Here is an 18,884-nt window from a genome sequence, read left to right on the forward strand (position 1 = left end):
TGTCACATCATCACTATTTACTGAGATCACTCTTGTCAGGGTCACCAGGGACTTCTTTATTGTCAAATCCAGTGGTCACTTCTTTGTTTACATTTTATTAAACCTCACCAGTGTTTGAAACCATTGTCCCTGCCCTCCTTAATTTTTTTTTTCCTTATACTTCCATGATACCATTCTTGACAGCTCCTTTTGTTGGTTCATCATCCTCTCTTAGATCACTACTTGGTAGAATGCCCCAGAGCTCTGTCATGAGTTCAACGTATTCTTCTAGGTAACTCTTGTTTCTAAATATTCTCCAAATGCCAGTGATTCCCAAAACTATATCCCCAAGCCTGGACAGCTATTGCAACCTCCTAACTAGTATACCCCACTTTGGTTCTTTTTCCTATTAACAACATAGCAGCCAGGGTGATCATTTTATTTTATTTTATTTTATTTTTTTAAAGATTTTATTTATTTATTTGACAGAGATAGAGACAGCCAGCGAGAGAGGGAACACAAGCAGGAGGAGCGGGAGAGGAAGAAGCAGGCTCACAGCAGAGGAGCCTGACGCGGGGCTCGATCCCATAACGCCGGGATCACGCCCTGAGCCGAAGGCAGACGCTTAACCGCTGTGCCACCAGGCGCCCCTAAATTTATTTTTTGAAAAGCAAAGAGAAAAGGCATTTTAAACTGTTCCGTTCCAGTATTTCAACCAGTATGCTGTTACCTGTGTTTGTCTTCACCAATTCCTGCATTAAGTGACTAAACTATGACCTACTAAGTAGGAATTCTACAATACAACAACTAAATAAAATATGTGACACTAGGTAATGCTTTTATTAACATGTTATTTTTCAGTTAATAGGACTTATCATTTACCTAATACCAACCAGAGAACATAGTTTATTTAAAATTTAGCTTATGTGTTTTTGTTCACTTTATAGGGCTGATTCATATTTTGTTGTACGTGTCTTTCTATGCATGTGGCACACGTGATCCCACAAACACATGATTATAACATTCTTTCAAAACATTGTGTTTTCACTTTGAAGATGTTTTGTAGCTATCTTTCCTTATCAAAAGTAGATCTGTATCATTATTTTAGATATAACTGTATAACAGTTATATTAACCAGTCCTATATTGTTAGACATTTAGGTTTATTCCATTTTTTAAAAGATTTTTATTTATTTATCTATTTATTTTAGAAAGAGGGGGGGAGAGAGTGAGCAGGTGGTGGAGCAGAGGGAGAGGGAGAAGCAGACTACCCGCCGAGCAGGGAACAATCCCAGGACCCTGGGATCATGACCTGAGCAGAGGGCAGAAGCTTAACCGACTGAGCCCCCAGGCACCCTGGTTTATTCCGTCTTTTAAAACTGGGTATAAACATTTTAATAAATATCCTTTATTATTCAGCTTGGTGTACATGTTATTTCCTTGGTAAATTTGTAGAAGGAGAATTTTGATTGATATTACCAGACTGTCCTCCATGAAATGAAAATAAGGACATTATTTTTAGAGAAACTTTTTTTTATTAGCAACCCCCAGGTGGTTCTGTTTCTCTTGTTGTTGTATTCCACGTCATGAAAAGCATGGAATCTCTCTACTACCTTGCTAGGCTTTGGAAGTAAACTGTGAACACCGTATACAGCAGCCCAGTGATGGCTAAGACCTTCTTCCATTACATCTAGACAGAGCTTTGAAGTAGCTCTGAGCTATCCTGGGTTTTTGTTCTAAATGACTACCCGATAAGTACCAGTGCAGAGGGGCTTCTAGTTAGAGTCTCTTGAGAAGGAGGTAGTGGTTCTGACTTCTCTCCTGGGTGTTTTTCTGAGCTACTTCTGAAGAACAGAGATTCATAGCCTCTCAGGGTTGAAAGACCTCTTGCAAATCTAACTGAGCCACCACTTGATATCTAAATCCCTCCAACCACACCCCTAGCATGTGTCTATCAGTCTGCCCCTGGTGATAAAGAATTTACTTCTCCAGAGAGTTAGTCCATTTTATCTATGGATCACTCCGATCAGAGTTTTCCCAGGGGCCAAATTGTTCACCTCTTTTGTTAAACAGAACAGATGGGGAACTTTAAAAGAAATGGCTAAACTCCCAGAGCCAGAAGTGCAGGCCACTACAGAAGCAGCAAGTCTGGTCATGGCTTCCAGTCTGATGTGGTGTAAACACAATCCTCATTACAGTCTTGGAGGTAGAGGGACTCTAGAACTATGTTTTGATTCATTAATCCCCAGTCTCCAAACATCTGTCCTTCATAACCTGTGAAAATTTGTAACATCCTTTCTGTTTTCTTAGTGTTATGCTTTACATCAAATAAATTATTTCTTCAAAATATGTTAACTACTATGTAAGCCTAACAGTCCATTTTTGTCTAGATATGAAACACTTTTTGTTTTTGTAAAAGCAAATTGCTTTCAGAAGCCCTAAAATTATTATTTATTTCCGGAATAAGCTGTGTCCTCAGAATATCAAGTTGTATCAATTGAATTTTCTTTTCCTTTTTTTTTTTTTAAGATTTTATTTTATTTGAGAGAGAGAGAGAGAGAGAGAACGAGCAGGGGGGAGGGGCAGAGGGAGAGGGAGAGAGAGAGAAGCAGACTTCCTGCTGGGCAGGAAGCCCAATGCAGGCCTCCATCCCAGGACTCAGAGATCATGACCTGAGCTGAAGGCAGACGCTTAACCGACTGAGCCACCCAAGCACCGCTCTATTGAATTTTCCTTAGCATGACGTATTTCTCATTTACTATTCATATTCCTTATGGTAAACTCTGCTGTCTGGTGTTTTGGAGGTTGACATTACCAAAATTTTAACTATGCAACTTTTCTAATAGCTACTGTGATTTAGTATTCTCATTTCTTAAAATCCAAACACCCATAAATTTTTCCTGACAACTTCTTAAAGGTTGTCATCACATAGTCACATGCACTTAAGTAGTATTTTAGTTTTCATAATACCACTGTATAATCCATGCTATTCCTTGTAATTCTTATATGATTTTTACATAGGTAACTAATAGATAACTACTGTCATCTTCTCATCTTTGTTTCAAACTTTTCATTTAAATATTTAACACTGGCTAATTCAATAAGTCATCCAAAGGATTATAGACTCCAGACATGGTTTGGGAGGGTTTTTTTTGTTTTGTTTTTTAAGTAAGCTCTATACCCGATGTGGGCCTTGAACTCACGACCCCGAGATCAAGACTTGCATGCTCTACCAATTGAGCCAGCCAGCCTCCCCTGGAGTTTTTTTTAGCTTACCATCTGAGGAGATAATGACTAAATCAACTAAGTCTTAGCAAATACTATATTTTTCAAAAGTGCTTTTCATAATAGTTTAATTTTTATCACTTTAAACGTGATGATTCCTAGTGTGTAAGCCATTCTGCTAGGGCTTTAGAGATAAATTATAGCTTTGCAGGCATAAAGATAACACTCTTACACTCCCTACTCAGTGTGCCCTTCCCCCTTTCTCAATCTGACCTGGTAGGTTTTTTTCTTAACTACAGGTATTTTTTTTAAAGTAGTAGCACATAAATGTGAGACTTACTACTTAGATTGCGGACCATCCTTGGTATTCACATGGAGTAGCTGACATCTTGACTTCTATAGATTAGGAGCCACTGCTCTGCCACAATTCTTAGCTTTCCAGGATTACCTGACAAGCTCGGGGGAAGGAACAGAGTGAGTCTGGAGTAATCTCCAAGGAGCTAAAATCATGCCAGTTCGCTCATGGCAAGGCCGAAGTAAACTTGAAAAACCCACAGAACCACCAGAGTGGAATCTTTTACATCTTTTGCTTCCCTCTGAGGGACACCAGGATTTAAGACAGTGGGTCCCAGGAGATTAAAGGAGACCCTTGATTTTTAATCTAATTGGTTCCTGGAGGAAAGTTGAAAGCTGAGACTACTCTCTTGTTGGTACATTATTATAAATTAGGGTCCTATTCCTGGAAACTACAGATCTTCCTTGACTTACAGTGGGGTACGTCCTGATAAACCCATAGTAAGTTGACAATAGCTTTTTTTTTTTTTAAGATTTTTTTAATTTATTTGACAGAGAGAGAGGGAGCACAAGCAGGGAGAGTGGGAGAGGAAGAAGTAAGCTCCCAGCAGAGCAGGGAGCCCAATGCGGAGCTCGATCCCAGGGCCCTGGGATCACGCCCTGGGCCAAAGGCAGACGCTTAATGACTGAGCCACCCAGTCGCCCCATTGAAAATATCTTAAGTGAAAAAACCATCTTCCCCTCCTAACCTAGCAAACATCATAGCTTAGCCTAGCCTGCCTTGAACGCCCCAGAGCACTAACATTACCGTATAGCTGGGCAAAATCATCTAACACAAAGGCTATTTTATAATAAAGTGTTGACTGTGTTCTATAATTTATTGGATACTGTACTGAAAGTGAGAAACAGAATGATTGTATGGGTATAGAATGATCGTAAGTATATTGGTTGTTTACCCCCTCCGTTACGTGGCTGACTGGGAGCTGTAGCTCACTGCAGTTGCCCAGCATCACGAGAGAGTCTCCAACCACACTGCTAGCCTGTACTTAAAGTATCTGTTGTTTAATTGGATTGCACAACAAATTGAATTTTGTGTGTGTATATTTGCACACATGTGCAACCTGTGTAGCAGGTTAACACTTTTGAAATTTAACTGTGTTTCACAAACTTGGAGCACTTAAAGTGAAATTTAAAAATTACTACAAATTAGTGAAAATACCTGCAGATTAGATTTTTTGGAACTGGGTAGTAACCAAAAAACAGCACACTTCATATGTTGTAATTTGGGCCTGCATAGTCTACTGGATAATTATAGCATTTCTACTTTGAAACTAATACTGTTGTATAGTATAGGCACAGAAGGACGCCATAGCTCTGAATGTCCACAGCAGAGAATTAGGGTTGTGAGAACAAGGAACTAGATAACAAAGAGACAAGGGAAAGAGGGGAGAAATATGCATTTGAGTTTGCATCTTTTTCTAATATTTTATTTTTTTAATTTTTTTTTTTTAAAGATTTTATTTATTTATTCGTCAGAGATAGAGACAGCCAGAGAGAGAGGAAACACAAGCAGGGGGAGTGGGAGAGGAAGAAGCAGGCTCATAGCGGAGGAGCCTGATGTGGGGCTCGATCCCATAACGCCGGGATCACGCCCTGAGCCGAAGGCAGATGCTTAACCGCTGTGCCACCCAGGCGCCCCTCTTTTTCTAATATTTAATAATAATAAAGCACTTAGCTAAAAAATATATGACACAAGACTTTTCAACCTTTTGGTTATTGGTGAAATTTTGTGTGCAAAAACTGTTGCACTTGACATCCAAAAATCTAAATATCTATAGAATTATAAATGTATAGCTGAATCTTAGACGTTTTAATTGAAGTTTACATAAAAATAATTTTATGTTATGATTTTAACCATCTTTGTCTTAACTGGAATTTGGAATTATCCATCCTTTCCTTACCTTGCATTACTTGTGAAGTTTACTATATTTTAATTGCCTCATTTTTATTCCCCTTTCACTCTTTGTTAGTGAATATACTTGAATGTCGATTGTGACAATTAAGTATTTTAAAGGTGTAAACAGTGACTTCTTACCAAGGATACATTAAATTGGAGATACGTCTTTCTTTCTTTTTTTTTTTTAAATACCAGATACTCTAGATGAATATTTTGAATATGATGCAGAGGAGTTCTTGGTGTCTTTGGCCTTGTTAATAACAGAAGGACGAACACCTGAATGTTCTGTAAAAGGTCGCACAGAAAGTTTCCATTGCCCTCCAGCACAGTCCTGTTACCCAGTAACTACCAAACATGAATGCAGTGACAAGCTGGCTCAGGTGAGAATTGTGTGTTGAGTAGTTTTTGTTTATCTTTTATATAAACTAGTTTAAATTTTGTCATCATCTGTGTTACATGATAGTTATAATGTTCACATTTATTTATTTTTAATGATTTTTTTATTATATTATGTTAATCACCATACAGTACATCCCCGGATTCCGATATAAAGTTCGATGCTTCATTAGTTGCGTGTAACACCCAGTGCACCGTGTAATACGTGCCCTCCTTACTACCCATCACCAGTCTGTCCCATTCCCCCACCCCCCTCCCCTCTGAAGTCTTCAGTTTGTTTCTCATAGTCCATAGTCTCTCATGTTTCATTCCCCCTTCTGATTAGCCCCCTTTTCTTTATCCCTTTCTTCCCCTACCGATCCTCCTAGTTCTTATGTTCCATAGATGAGAGAAATCATATGATAATTGTCTTTCTCTGCTTGACTTATTTCACTTAGCATTATCTGCTCCAGTGCCGTCCATGTTGCAGCAAATGTTGAGAATTCGTTCTTTCTGATAGCTGAGTAATATTCCATTGTATATATGGACCACAGCTTCTTAATCCAGTCATCTGTTGAAGGGCATCTCGGCTCCTTCCACGATTTAGCTATTGTGGACAATGCAGCTATGAACATTGGGGTGCATATGGCCCTTCTCTTCACTACGTCTGTATCTTTGGGGTAAACACCCAGTAGTGCAATGGCTGGGTCATAGGGTAGTTGAATTTTTAACTTTTTAAGGGACCTCCACACTGTTTTCCAGAGTGGCTGTACCAACTTGCATTCCCACCAACAATGTAGGAGGGATCCCCTTTCTCCACATCCTCTCCAACAATTGTTGTTTCTTGCCTTGTCTCTCTTTGCCATTCTTAATGTTCACATTTAAATATAAAATTGGTTAAATCTATAATGAAAAAAATCCAAATCCTGGACCGTAGCTAATAACCTTGACTCAATGCTCTTGAAAGCATGGTAGGTTATCTTTGCAAATCAGCATGCGGGCTGACAGCCAATTTCATACCTGCCTTCTTACACGCCAGATTTAAGATTATTACTTTTGACTTTGTGTTTATTTAGTAGAATTATCCTCATAATTATTTTCCTCACATTAGTCCATTTCCCTCTGATTTTCCTCCCCCCCATGGGAGGATACTTTTTTTGCTATCATATCAATGTTTAAAAATATTTAGTTTGGTAGGTAGTGTATAATTTGTTAAAAGGATTTTTCTCAATAGTTCCTTTCTTAAATATAGTCTAATATTTTACACTTTTAAAATCTTGTCTATTTTGAGCATTTAATGAAAATTAATTTTTAATATTTTGATTTTCACATAGAATAAATCTTTGTTCTGTAATGATGATATAATTAACAAACTAGGCTGGGCCACCTCAAGGCCTGTCAGACACTGTGTTATGGCAGTTATTTTTCCAAAAAATAGAACAAAAATAACCTCCAAGAAAATTTGCATCATACGTGGTTGGTACTGATCTTCGCACTCTAGAACTCAGTAGTGTTAGTGTTAATCCATTATTTAATGATGAAATCTAAATACACAAGCCTAAGCAATGCTCTGCCATTGATGACTCATTTCTCATGCAGATGTCTGTTTTACAATTATCATTTTAAAATTTAAATATAAAATTCCTTGGGCTATTGAGACATTTTGCTTATATTCATTTTCCCTTAAGTGTCGCCAAGCCAGAAGAACTAGGTCTGAGGTCTCATTGTTGTGGAAGAATAACCTTCCGATCATGGTGGAGGTGATGCTACTGCCAGACTGCTGCTACAGTGATGATGGGCCCACCACAGAAGGAATTGATCTCAATGATCCTGCAATTAAGCAAGATGCGTTATTATTAGAAAGATGGATATTGGAGCCAGTTCCTCGACAGTGAGTTGTTGTATTGAGTTTGAAAGTTGTTGGTAAATCAGGTTTTCCATTGCTTTCTATAAATTATTTTAGTAATATGTCATGTCTTTGAATTCTATTCATATAGTAAAATTGAGACATTTAGTACTTATGTGACTTGAAGTGACACTTGTAAATGCGGTTCTATACTCTTGAAAGCACACATCCTGAATGTTTATTTTAGCTTCTATCTTTCTACAATTTAGTCATTTCATACTTGCTGACATTTAAATGATACTTTTTACTTCCCTTAGGAGTGGAGATCGATTTATTGAAGAGAAGACTCTTCTATTGGCTGTCCGCTCATTTGTGTTTTTTTCTCAATTAAGTGCTTGGCTGAGTGTTTCTCATGGTGCTATTCCACGAAATATTCTTTACAGGTATGTCTAGGGCAAAATAAGGATAGTGTGTATTCCATTATGTTTGTTAGCTGCTGAATGATAGTTTACCTTTTAAGCAGTTTATTTCCTTCATTTCTAAATGTAAGTAGATAAAATTTACTGAAGTTTTTCTCAAAACAAGTTAGAGAAATTTAAATGGGAATCACTATGAACTTTGCTTTTTGGGTTAAATTTGCCATAGAATAGTTTTCAGAGCATTTTTTAGTTTTCAAGAACCAACAATCGACTTAATGCTGCCATTATAAATACAGTAGAAAAACTTCTTGGGCTGCTGAATTTCCATAATGGTAGACTTACTTAATTTTTGTATCTTGAAAACTATAAATTTACAGGTTGCTGAACAGCTATCTAATTGTCTCTGTGGGCAGGTGGTCATGAGATAGAGAGTATCTCTTAATCACCTTGTACAACAGAATTAGCTGAATCCTTTTATTTAGTAGTAAATACAAAGTCTGTTTTTCCTGTTTTGACAGATCACTCTAACTTATAATATTCTTGAGCCTAAATGATTAAATAGCTAGTGTTCTTAAAAAGATCATCCCTATTCTAAACATAAACTATTGTACTTTTTTTATTGGTTTTATAAAAATGACATGCATGGTAAAGTAGCTGAATGTAAAGCTTTTTACTTCCCTTTAACAGTAATTAATGTAAACAAAGATAAATATTTGACTATTTAAAATTTTTTATGATATATAGTAATAAGTTTTATAATTCATTGATTCCCTATCTTTCTGTATGATTCTAGAATCAGTGCTGCTGATGTAGACCTGCAGTGGAATTTTTCACAGACTCCAATTGAGCATGTGTTTCCTGTTCCCAATGTTTCTCACAATGTGGCCTTGAAAGTCAGCGTTCAGTCCTTGCCCAGACAATCTAATTACCCAATGTTGACCTGTAGTATTCACACTAATATTGGCCTTTATGAGAAAAGAATTCAAGAACATGAACTCAAAGCCCATCAGCACCGTAGTTCTAATGAAGCAGAACTATGTAGTACAAACAGTTCACAGCGTCTGTGTAGCAAACAATCTTGGACCATGGCACCCGAAAGCGTATTGCATGCAAAAAATGCCACAACTCCAGAATATACTGCAGCTGTCAAAAATGTCAAACTGTATCCAGGCACTGGCAGTAAATCTGACTGTGGAACATGTCAAGCCAATATTCTGGGCTTCAGTGGTAGAGGAGATAAAAAGTCACATGGAACACCAGTGAGAACTTTAAAATCATTTTCAATGATTGACTCCAGTGTCTCTAGCCGCCAGAGTTCCTGGCAATCAGTTGGTGAGACTAATCCTTTAATAGGCTCTTTAATTCAGGAGCGACAAGAAGTTATTGCAAGAATTGCTCAGCATTTGATTCATTGTGATCCAAGCACTTCACATGTTTCTGGACATCCATTTAATGTGCAGCAGTCTGGTTCACTTAATTCAAAACTTTTCCGGGTTTCACAAGAAAATGAAAATGTGAGAAAATATAAAGAAACGTTCTCCGTTTCTTTTGGTAGTTCAGAGCTTACCTCCTCAGAAGATACCAGTGAGGGAAAAATTCAAGTAAAACCAGAAGCTCCTCGAAGTGCAACTGGCATTTCTGATGGTCTTTATTCTCGTCAGTCTGTTGGTGAGACTAATCCTTTGATAGGCTCTTTACTCCAGGAGCGGCAAGATGTTATCGCAAGGATTGCTCAGCACTTGGAGCATATTGATCCAACAGCATCGCATATATCCCGGCAGTCATTCAACGTGCATGACTCCAATTCGGTTCCTTCTAAAGTGTTTAGGAGTTTGTATGAAGACAAAAATTTGTTGAAGGTAAACAAGGATGACACCTCCGTTTCCATTTCTAATACAAAATTTTCCTTATTAGAAGACAGCAGTGAAGGGCAAAACTTAATACCCAATAAATCACTGAACTCTTTTAAATGCAATAGTAAAGTCAAGTATTCTTTGAAGTCTCAAGTAAGAAGAAATCTGTATCAGGACAATCCTAGTGAAATCATTCAAAATACATTTCAAGAGACACAGAACAAAGCTAATGATTTTTTGACTCCCTCAAATATGCCTCACTGCAAAAAAAATAACTTAGATTTGACAGTTAGATTGGAAAATACACTTTCTGAGTGTCGATTTAAGGAGCAAGAAATTAGCAATGAACTTGATAAACAGTATTCAAATTGCAGCAGTATTGATAAACAGATTTGTACAAATAAGTATAAGGAAAAAATAATAAAAAATGAAAATTGTAATCCAGAATCTTTTAACAATCACCAACTTGAGAATTCCAAGAAAAATGACTCAAAAATAAAAACTACTATGTTGGAAATGTCTGGATATTTGAACAAACATGAAAACAACTGCTCAAATAAAGACTCAAAAAGGCCCAAGACATGTGAGCAAAATACTCAACTTAATAGTATAGAAAATTATCTCAATGATAATGACGTTTTCAAATGCAAAAAGCCAGACCAATTGAAAAATGAACAAGATAAGAAAGAAGAGACAATTGATGAAAAATCACAGAACTGTTCTCAGAGAAAGAATATAAAAAACTGTTTGTCTACATGTGAACGACTGAAAACTACAGAGGTGTTGGTAGGTAACGTAATATTTCAAATATATTTCTCAAACATTTATTATGGTTTGAATTTTGTTTACAGGAACTCTAGTTTTTAAGGCCCAAGGTACCCATTAATTATAGTACACAGTCTGTTATAAGAAGCCTGCAATAAAAGGAGTATTAACATCCTTTCAAAATATCCCACTTAAGAGCAAATGTTAGACAAAGTCTTCATGCCCTTTTTTGGTTATTTCAATACTGTGGACAAGTGCTGGAGAGTAAATAGTCAGAAATGAAACTCATTAGCTTAACGTATTGTTTGTTAGCTCTGGCCTAATACAGTGTGCCTGTTGTGTTATGCCACCACTCAGCTAAGGATTTTAAGAGTATCTGTAGTGAAATCACTAGGCTGTTGGTCAGAATACCTGGGTTCCAGTCCTGACTTCACAATTTGGTCCTTAAGTCACACTGAGTAAGTCATGTATCTTTTAAAGACCTCAGTCTCCTCAGTTTTAAAATAAGAATGATCGATCCCTTGTGCCTATCCTCAGTTGTGTCAATCAAATAACTGATTTTAAATTATTTTGTAAACCTTCCATGCACTATGTAAATAAGATACTTCAGTTATTTTCATTTTATTTAACTTTCTTTTAAAGTTAACCATCTTTTAACTTTAGAAAATTGTTATTCTTAAATTTCCTTTATTTCTCTAAGTATTATCACAAATTTAATTCTCAGTTATATGGAAAACTACTTCTTAACTGCCTTGATCCAAATATGAATGACCTTAGTTCATCTTCATCACTAAAATTAGTTCTCTAACATACGGATTTAATCAAATGATAGTTTCCAATTTCCTAAAATTATAATTGTCACAAAAACAATTAGCTTTTCATGATCCTTTGTGGTACCTAATAGGGTGGCTTCATTTGGCCATATTATTTTTCAAGGTTCTAAGATTTATTTTTTTCATGTTCTTGTTTTAAATATAATCATACAACATTTACTAAGTGCCCAGGCCTTTTTCTGAATATTTTACACAAGATGGCATACTTAATCCTTCCACTAAACTATGAAGTTAGGTGTTATTACTAACTCCACTTTACAAATGAGGATCCTCAGCTTGGAGAGGTTAAGTATCTTGTCCAAGGTCACAAAGCTAGCAAATGGCAGAGCCAGGACACAAATGAGTCTTTTCTGATTTTCATGTGTTTTTATGAATTTCTGGTGTTTGGATTTAAACTTGTCTAATTCTCAAGAATTAGCCTGTTTCTTGTATCACTTCAAAAGCATGGTACTGTAACTGCATTTTATATATATATATATTAGATTCACATTTACTGTATTTCTATATCATGCTCTGCCAAATTATATGCTCTGAGAATGGCTCTTAATATTAACTTAGTTTTGTATTTCAGAATATTCTATTTTTTCTACCTGCGAGTAGTTGTTTTTTTCACAAATTAAAAATATCAAATATTAGCTTACCAGATGTTAGAGTCTAAGTGTTTATAAATATGACCATATGTTGATAAGGCAACTATATTTGGACATAGTTTCTTTAGAATATTTGAGTTTATTCAGTATCTTAGAAAAAACTTAGACATCGTTTTCTGATTAGAGTGTGTGTGTGTGTGTGTGTGTGTGTGTGTGTAGAGATACAGATCTGTAGATCATTAGCTTCACCTCCAAGGATGTCATACCTCAGAACATATTAGGAATAAGACTAAAACCAAAAATTACTTAAATATTACCATTAAATCTAATTATTTTCCTAGCAGAAGACTATACCACTGAAACATTCAAGTGTCTGGCAGAAACATAATTTTCCTTCTTTAGATGGAACTTCGACCAGAGCCTTTCATCCTCGAACTGGGTTGCCTCTTCTTTCAAGTCCTGTAAGGTTTTTTTCCTCTTATTTCATATTTAAAGTTGGAAACATCTAAAAGGTTTACAAATCATTTTATCCAAATCGTAATTGAAAAAATTTAAATACCTTTAACAGAAATTTCCAGTTAGAAAACATTTTATTTTTTGATATATTTAATAACTATGTGTTAATACAGGGAAAAGCTAAAAGCATGAATAAAAATATTAGGATTATAAAATTTCTCTGAAATTTTTCTGTCTAATATTTTAATTATTACTAAATATAAAGAAAATATTTAGTGTCAAGTGGGTTTGTATAAATAAATTTGTATCTTAGCACTGAAGCTGGTTGACACCACCAGCTGGGTCATTTGGGAATCAAATTTGTGGTTGTCTTTGACCTGGAAGCCATGCAACATCTTATTTTGAGACATATAAATGTCCCCACTCTACATTTACAAATAGATTTGTAGATCTGAGTGCAACGGTTAGGACTGTTGCTTTGGAGTCACACTGACTTCACCCTAGCTGTGTGACATTTATGACACTAGTTCAGTAATATAATCTGAGCCTCAGTTTCTTCATCATTAAAAAGGGGATGATACTTTCTCTTTTAGTGTTGTGAGGATTAGTATCATTCCTAACACATAGTAAGCAATCAGGAGTTAGTTGCTATACCTGCCATTTCAGTGAAACCTGAGGCAAGTGATCAATATCATAGCAGAAGTAAAAACATGTATGTTTTGCTACTGACATAATTTTTGTTGCTTTATCTGTGTTAAGTAAACTGAAAGGATACAATATCTGGCCTATGTTCAAAAAATAATTATTGAATAAGAAATCTAGAACTTAGGGGGCGCCTGGGTGGCACAGTCGTTAAGCGTCTGCCTTCGGCTCAGGGCGTGATCCCGGCATTCTGGGATCGAGCCCTACATCAGGCTCCTCCGCTGGGAGCCTGCTTCTTCCTCTCCCACTCCCACTCCCCCTGCTTGTGTTCCCTCTCTCGCTGGCTGTCTCTCTCTGTCAAATAAATAAATAAAATCTTAAAAAAAAAAAAAAGAAAAAAGAAATCTAGAACTTAAATTTATAACTTGGACCATAAATGTTTATTTTAGAGAAGTTAAGTTCCAAACCATTTAAAATAACCCCAAATATTTGACCTACCTTTGGGGTGCTTACAAAAGGTCCGAGTAATCAGGAAAAAAAAATTGGTCAGCATCACACCGATATAAAAAGCATGTAGACTTCTGTTTAGTATGGTGGGCTAAGTTTATAAAGGCAGACCCTTCATCCTCAAACACAGAAATCCTGGTGTAGAATATAACCTTTAATACAAAATAATACATAATGTAACCCTTAAATACATAATATAATGTAAGAGAAAGAAAGATTAATCTCCAAATTTGGGGCAAATTATGGCCCTCTAGGATATCTGAACCTGGTGGGACAGGTACAGAAAAGGGGTTGATATGTAAGAACATGTGTACTTCAAAAATAACTAAATCGAAATTTTGAATATGAAACTATTTTAATTCCTGTGTACACACACACGTGTGCGTAAAAATACAGATGGATTAACAGTGAACTGGAATCAGCCGTATAGCAATTGAGTGAATGGAGAGACAGATATTAATGAAGTACAGGAAGGAGGAGAGATGGTAAAATGCTAAAGAGCCACAGAGGATAAAATGAGATGTTCAGTGTAAGTCTACTACGAATTCCAAAAAGTAGGACTAGATGGAACAGGGAAAATGCAGTATCAGAAGAAACGAAAGTAAAGAACTTTTCAGAATTGAAGACATGAGAGTTTAGATAGAGAACTTCACATTAAGTTCTGACTCCAAAAAATAGCATGGTATACTTGTAGAACTCCGAAATATTGAGACAGTTTAGACTTTCAGTATCATATTTCATACGTATACATATTGAATATTCTAGAAACAAGTCTTTCTAATTTGCATATTATATGCGATTTTACCTTTATTTTACATCTGAATCTTTCATTTTTAGGATATTTTTAGCTAGCTGGTTTGATTGCTATCTTAAATGTAATGTGGTATATACTATGGCGATTGAACATGCAGAACAATATTTTTCAATCCTAGTCTCTGCGAAGCCCCAGGGTTCTTGGAAATGTACAGTGGGGCGGGGATGGACAAAGGAGCAGCAGAGCTGGCAAGACCCCAGGCTCCCATCACTATTTAATTATTTTTTGTTTCTTTTTATTTTAAAGCTATCAATCTTTTATTACCCTGACAAAATACAAAAGTACAGTTGACCCTTGAACAACATGGTTTGAACTGCCTGGGTTCACTTATATGTGTGGGGTTTTTTTTGTTTTTTACTGTAAATGTATTTTCTCTTCCTTATGATTTTCTTAATAACATATTCCTTAGCTTTATTTTAAGAATATAATACAGTATATAACACATACAACTATACAAAATATGTGTTAATCAGCTATTTATGTTAATGGTAAGGCTTCCAGTCAACAGTAGGCTATTTGTAGTTAAGTTCTGGGGGAGCCAAAACTTATATGTGAATTTTCAACTGCAGAGGGTTGGGGGGGTCAGTGCCCCATAATCCCTATGTTGTTCAAGGGTCAACTATATATAATAAAGTAAAGTAAAAGTCTTTTTATATATTAGGATTCCACGTAAGATTTGGTTTTAGAAAAAAACAAATTCTGCTTCTTAAAAAGTCAAAACCTAGTAAAAGTGCTTTTATTAATTATCTGTTTTTTCCTACCAGTTAATAAAATGAGAACATAAGAACAATATGTAATAAAGAACATGATTGTGAGTAAGGTGTTTTGGGAGAAGTTTTATTATTTGCCAGATATGCTTAGCTTTCATTTGAAAAGTATTCTATCAATTCAAGAAAAAAAGTTAGTGTTTTTAAATAGCACTAATGATTATGTTGATCTTAGGTTCCTCAGAGAAAGACACAATCAGGTTGCTTTAATTTGGATTCTTCATTACTGCATCTGAAAAGCATATCATCTAGAAGGTATTTATTTTAAAATTCGTTTGTGTATGTGAAATACTATTACACTAATTTCTAGTCTTGTGCAATAAATGTTTACTCTAAAAATCACAATTTTAACAGGAGTATTATTTTCTAGTTGGTTATTTTAAATATCATTTCACACACAGTTATTAATGATGAAGAAGGGAGAAAGTAAGACAATAAGGAGCTTGAGTAGCTACTATATATTGGTCATCATAATAAGCACATTGGTTTTAAACACTTAAGTAGGTTTGAATATTTCTGGTCATTTGCCTCCTCCCTTTCCTTACATTTCTTTGAAAAAAAAAAAGCCTTGGAAATGTGTTCCATGTTGACAAGTAATACTCTCATTATTTTCTTTAGTCACATAATTTTGCCTTTGTATTCTCATTTTTTAACTGAAAATGAAGACAAGAAGGCTGCATTATATATTTCTAGTAGATGCCACTATGTGATATAAATTCTGTCTTGGAACTTTCTAGGGTATTACTTATATATTTTTGTCCAATACTATAGCAAAGACCATAAAATTGAATCAGGATTTTAAACTAGATATTTCGTATCTTAAAATTTGGTAAGATTAATTTTTTATCTTATAGTTTAAGTAAAATTAAAATTGATCAAATTCTCCTAATTTAATTTTGTACAAAAGGTAAATTAGAAAATATTGTGCTTAATGTGTTCATTTGCTGATTTTCTTTTTAATAGTCCTCGACCATGTTTAAACATTGAAGATGATCCAGATATTCATGAAAAACCATTTCTGAGTTCTAGTGCTCCACCTATAACAAGTCTTAGTCTCTTAGGAAATTTTGAGGTAATGTTTTTAAAAATTATTTTAAGAGTCAAAATTTCTTAACCTAGATCTAAGGTGTTATTTATGTCATTTGTTTGTGACAGAATAAATGAATGGATTGTATATTTCAAATACTTGAAATCACCTTCTTTTCTTTTTAAACCTTTTCCCTTTCCTTTTTGTAAGAAGTGAAGTTAGAATTGTTGGTAGTGACATCCTAGAATTGGGTACTTTGTAGGGAAGATAGAAGACTTACATAAAGTGGAGTGAGGTGTCCATTAATCTAGCCAGAAAACGGACTTAACCACACCTTACATGGTAGTACTGGCTCTGAAACCCAGGAAGGAGGAGGTGGGCTGATAGCAGCCCTTTCATGATCAAGGAGGTTGATTTTCAAAATCAAATGGTTCTTTGAACTATATTTGCAACTTTGTTATAAATCTAATCTATTATAAAATAAGATTATTTTTTAAAAATTCAGTGGGTAAAGGTCTCTGATAATGTGCTATTTTATTTAATAAGAATATTTCTATTTGGTGGGGCGCCTGGGTGTCTTGGTCGTTAAGCGTCTGCCTTTGGCTCAGGTCATGATCCCAGGGTCCTGGGATCGAGTTCCGCATCGGACTCCCTGCTCAGCGGGGAGCCTGCTTCTCTCTCTCCCACTTGCCCTGCTTGTATTCCCTCTCTTGCTGTCTGTCTCTGTCAAATAAATAAAGTCTTAAAAATATATATATATTTCTACTTGGGATCAAGTGTATTATGGGATTAGTTATCCTTAATTAGAAAATGACCTTGAACATTGAATCACTATTTGTGCACTTGAAACTAATATGCCAACTACACATCAATAAAAAAAGAGAAAAAGAAAAACAACCTTAAACATGAACTTGTAAATGGGGTTTTAAAAGTGATTTTCATTTTGGTGAGTTTTTTTATGGGAAAATAATTTAAAATTTGTAGTTTTAATTTATATAGCTTCATTGGAACTGTGGTGGTTTAGTATGTTAATAGTATGCTGTCTTTAATACTAAATTTTCATTTTTAGGCTATCTTTCAAAGTTTTAAAATGAAAAGACTTACGGTGAATTGATTTCTTTTCCATGTCACTTCCCAGGTATCACTTCAGAGATGTTGAACTCTCTATTCTCTGTCATTATTTTAAAATTGCACTGGCACAAGGTCACTGTGAGTGTCAGTTGTTATGCAACCTTTGTATTACAAGAAAATTTGTGAGGGGAAAAAAGAGCATCTGATATGTGAAAAACTTAGGAATGGGAAGATGGTTAAAAGATCAGTACACTGGAATGTATTTGTGCAGATATGCATACATTTTCACCTCAGTAGAAAAATACAGAGAAGTTCTGAGATTGTCCAACTCATAGGTCCCTTTTAATTTACAGTTGTACTATGTTTCAATAGTTCATTCCTTCTTATTGCCGCAATATGGATATAGCACAGTTTGTTTATTCGTTCACCTGATTCTAGATCTTTGGGTTGTTCCAGTTTAGGACTATTACAAATAAAGCTGCTATGAGGGGCACCTGGGTGGCTCAGTTGGTTAAGCATCTGACTCTTGATTTCAGTTCAGATCATGATCTCAGGGTTGTGAGAATGACCCCTGCATGGATCCTGCTTAAGATTCTCTCTCTCCCTTTCCCTCTGCCCTTTCCCGTGCCCCGCCCCCTGCCCCGCCACACTGGTGCACTCTCTCTAAAAAAAAAGTTAAAATTAAAAAATAAAGCTGCTGTGCATATCATGACCTGAGGTGAAGGCAGATGCTTACCCTCCTGAGCTACCCAGGCACCTCGATTATGTACAATTTGTTATTTTCTTTTATGGATCTTGATTTTGATGTTGTATCTGAAAAATCTTTTCCTAACCCAAGGCTTCTCAACCTTGGCACTATTGATATGTGAATCAGATAATTCTTTGTTATGTGATCTGTTTCGTGCATTGTAGGGTATTTAGCAGAATCTTTGGCCTCTAACCATTAGAGTCCAGTACCACTGTCTGCCCCTCCCTCCAGCTGTAGCAGTAAAAAAAAATGTCTCTAAACATTGGCACATGTCCCTGGTTGAGAACTACTTGCCTAACCCAAAGTCATGAAACTTTTTTCTAGACGTTTTATTGTTTTAGCTCTTGCATTTAGTGCTGTGATCCATTTTGAGTTAATATTTATATATGATATGAAGTGTATAGTCAAGTGTGTCATTTTTATGAACATGAATGTCCTATTCTAGTTTTGACATGCATTAACGTGAGTTGTCCAACATGTTATTCTTTCTCAAAATTTCTTTAACTCTTCTGGTTCCTTTCCCCTTCTTCATGTAAATTTTAGATTTAGCTTATCGATTTCTACAAAACAATACTGAGATTTTGTGTGGATTGCATTGATATAGATCAATATGTGGAGAATTGACATCTTAAGAATATTAAATCAGGCCGGGAAGCGGTAGCCACCTGCAAGGGGGAGCGGTCAGACCGCGGACCCGCACGCTTGAGACAGCAGGCC

The 18,884-nt window shown here is 35.7% G+C and overlaps 1 protein-coding gene across 8 annotated transcripts in view; it reads left to right on the top strand.

The window, feature by feature from the left end:
* The window catches only part of FAM214A (family with sequence similarity 214 member A), an 88,538-nt gene that overhangs the window by 52,384 nt on the left and 17,270 nt on the right, over nt 1-18,884 (top strand). For 7 of the 8 annotated variants that reach the window (XR_004625628.1, XR_002143641.2, XM_011230577.3 and 4 more), the window contains 7 exons: nt 5,650-5,834; nt 7,518-7,720; nt 7,993-8,118; nt 8,888-10,733; nt 12,477-12,596; nt 15,497-15,576; nt 16,285-16,393. Coding sequence is in view for 6 of the 8 variants with exons in the window: in XM_011230577.3 (XP_011228879.1) it covers nt 5,650-5,834; nt 7,518-7,720; nt 7,993-8,118; nt 8,888-10,733; nt 12,477-12,596; nt 15,497-15,576; nt 16,285-16,393 (2,669 nt within the window). In the remaining 2 variants the exon portion in view is untranslated. The remainder of the gene's footprint in view (nt 1-5,649; nt 5,835-7,517; nt 7,721-7,992; nt 8,119-8,887; nt 10,734-12,476; nt 12,597-15,496; nt 15,577-16,284; nt 16,394-18,884) is intronic. The other variant, XM_019804461.2, reaches the window with a different exon arrangement.

This window comes from Ailuropoda melanoleuca, chromosome 5 (assembly GCF_002007445.2).
Source record: "Ailuropoda melanoleuca isolate Jingjing chromosome 5, ASM200744v2, whole genome shotgun sequence".
Classification (NCBI taxonomy): Eukaryota; Metazoa; Chordata; class Mammalia; order Carnivora; family Ursidae; genus Ailuropoda; species Ailuropoda melanoleuca.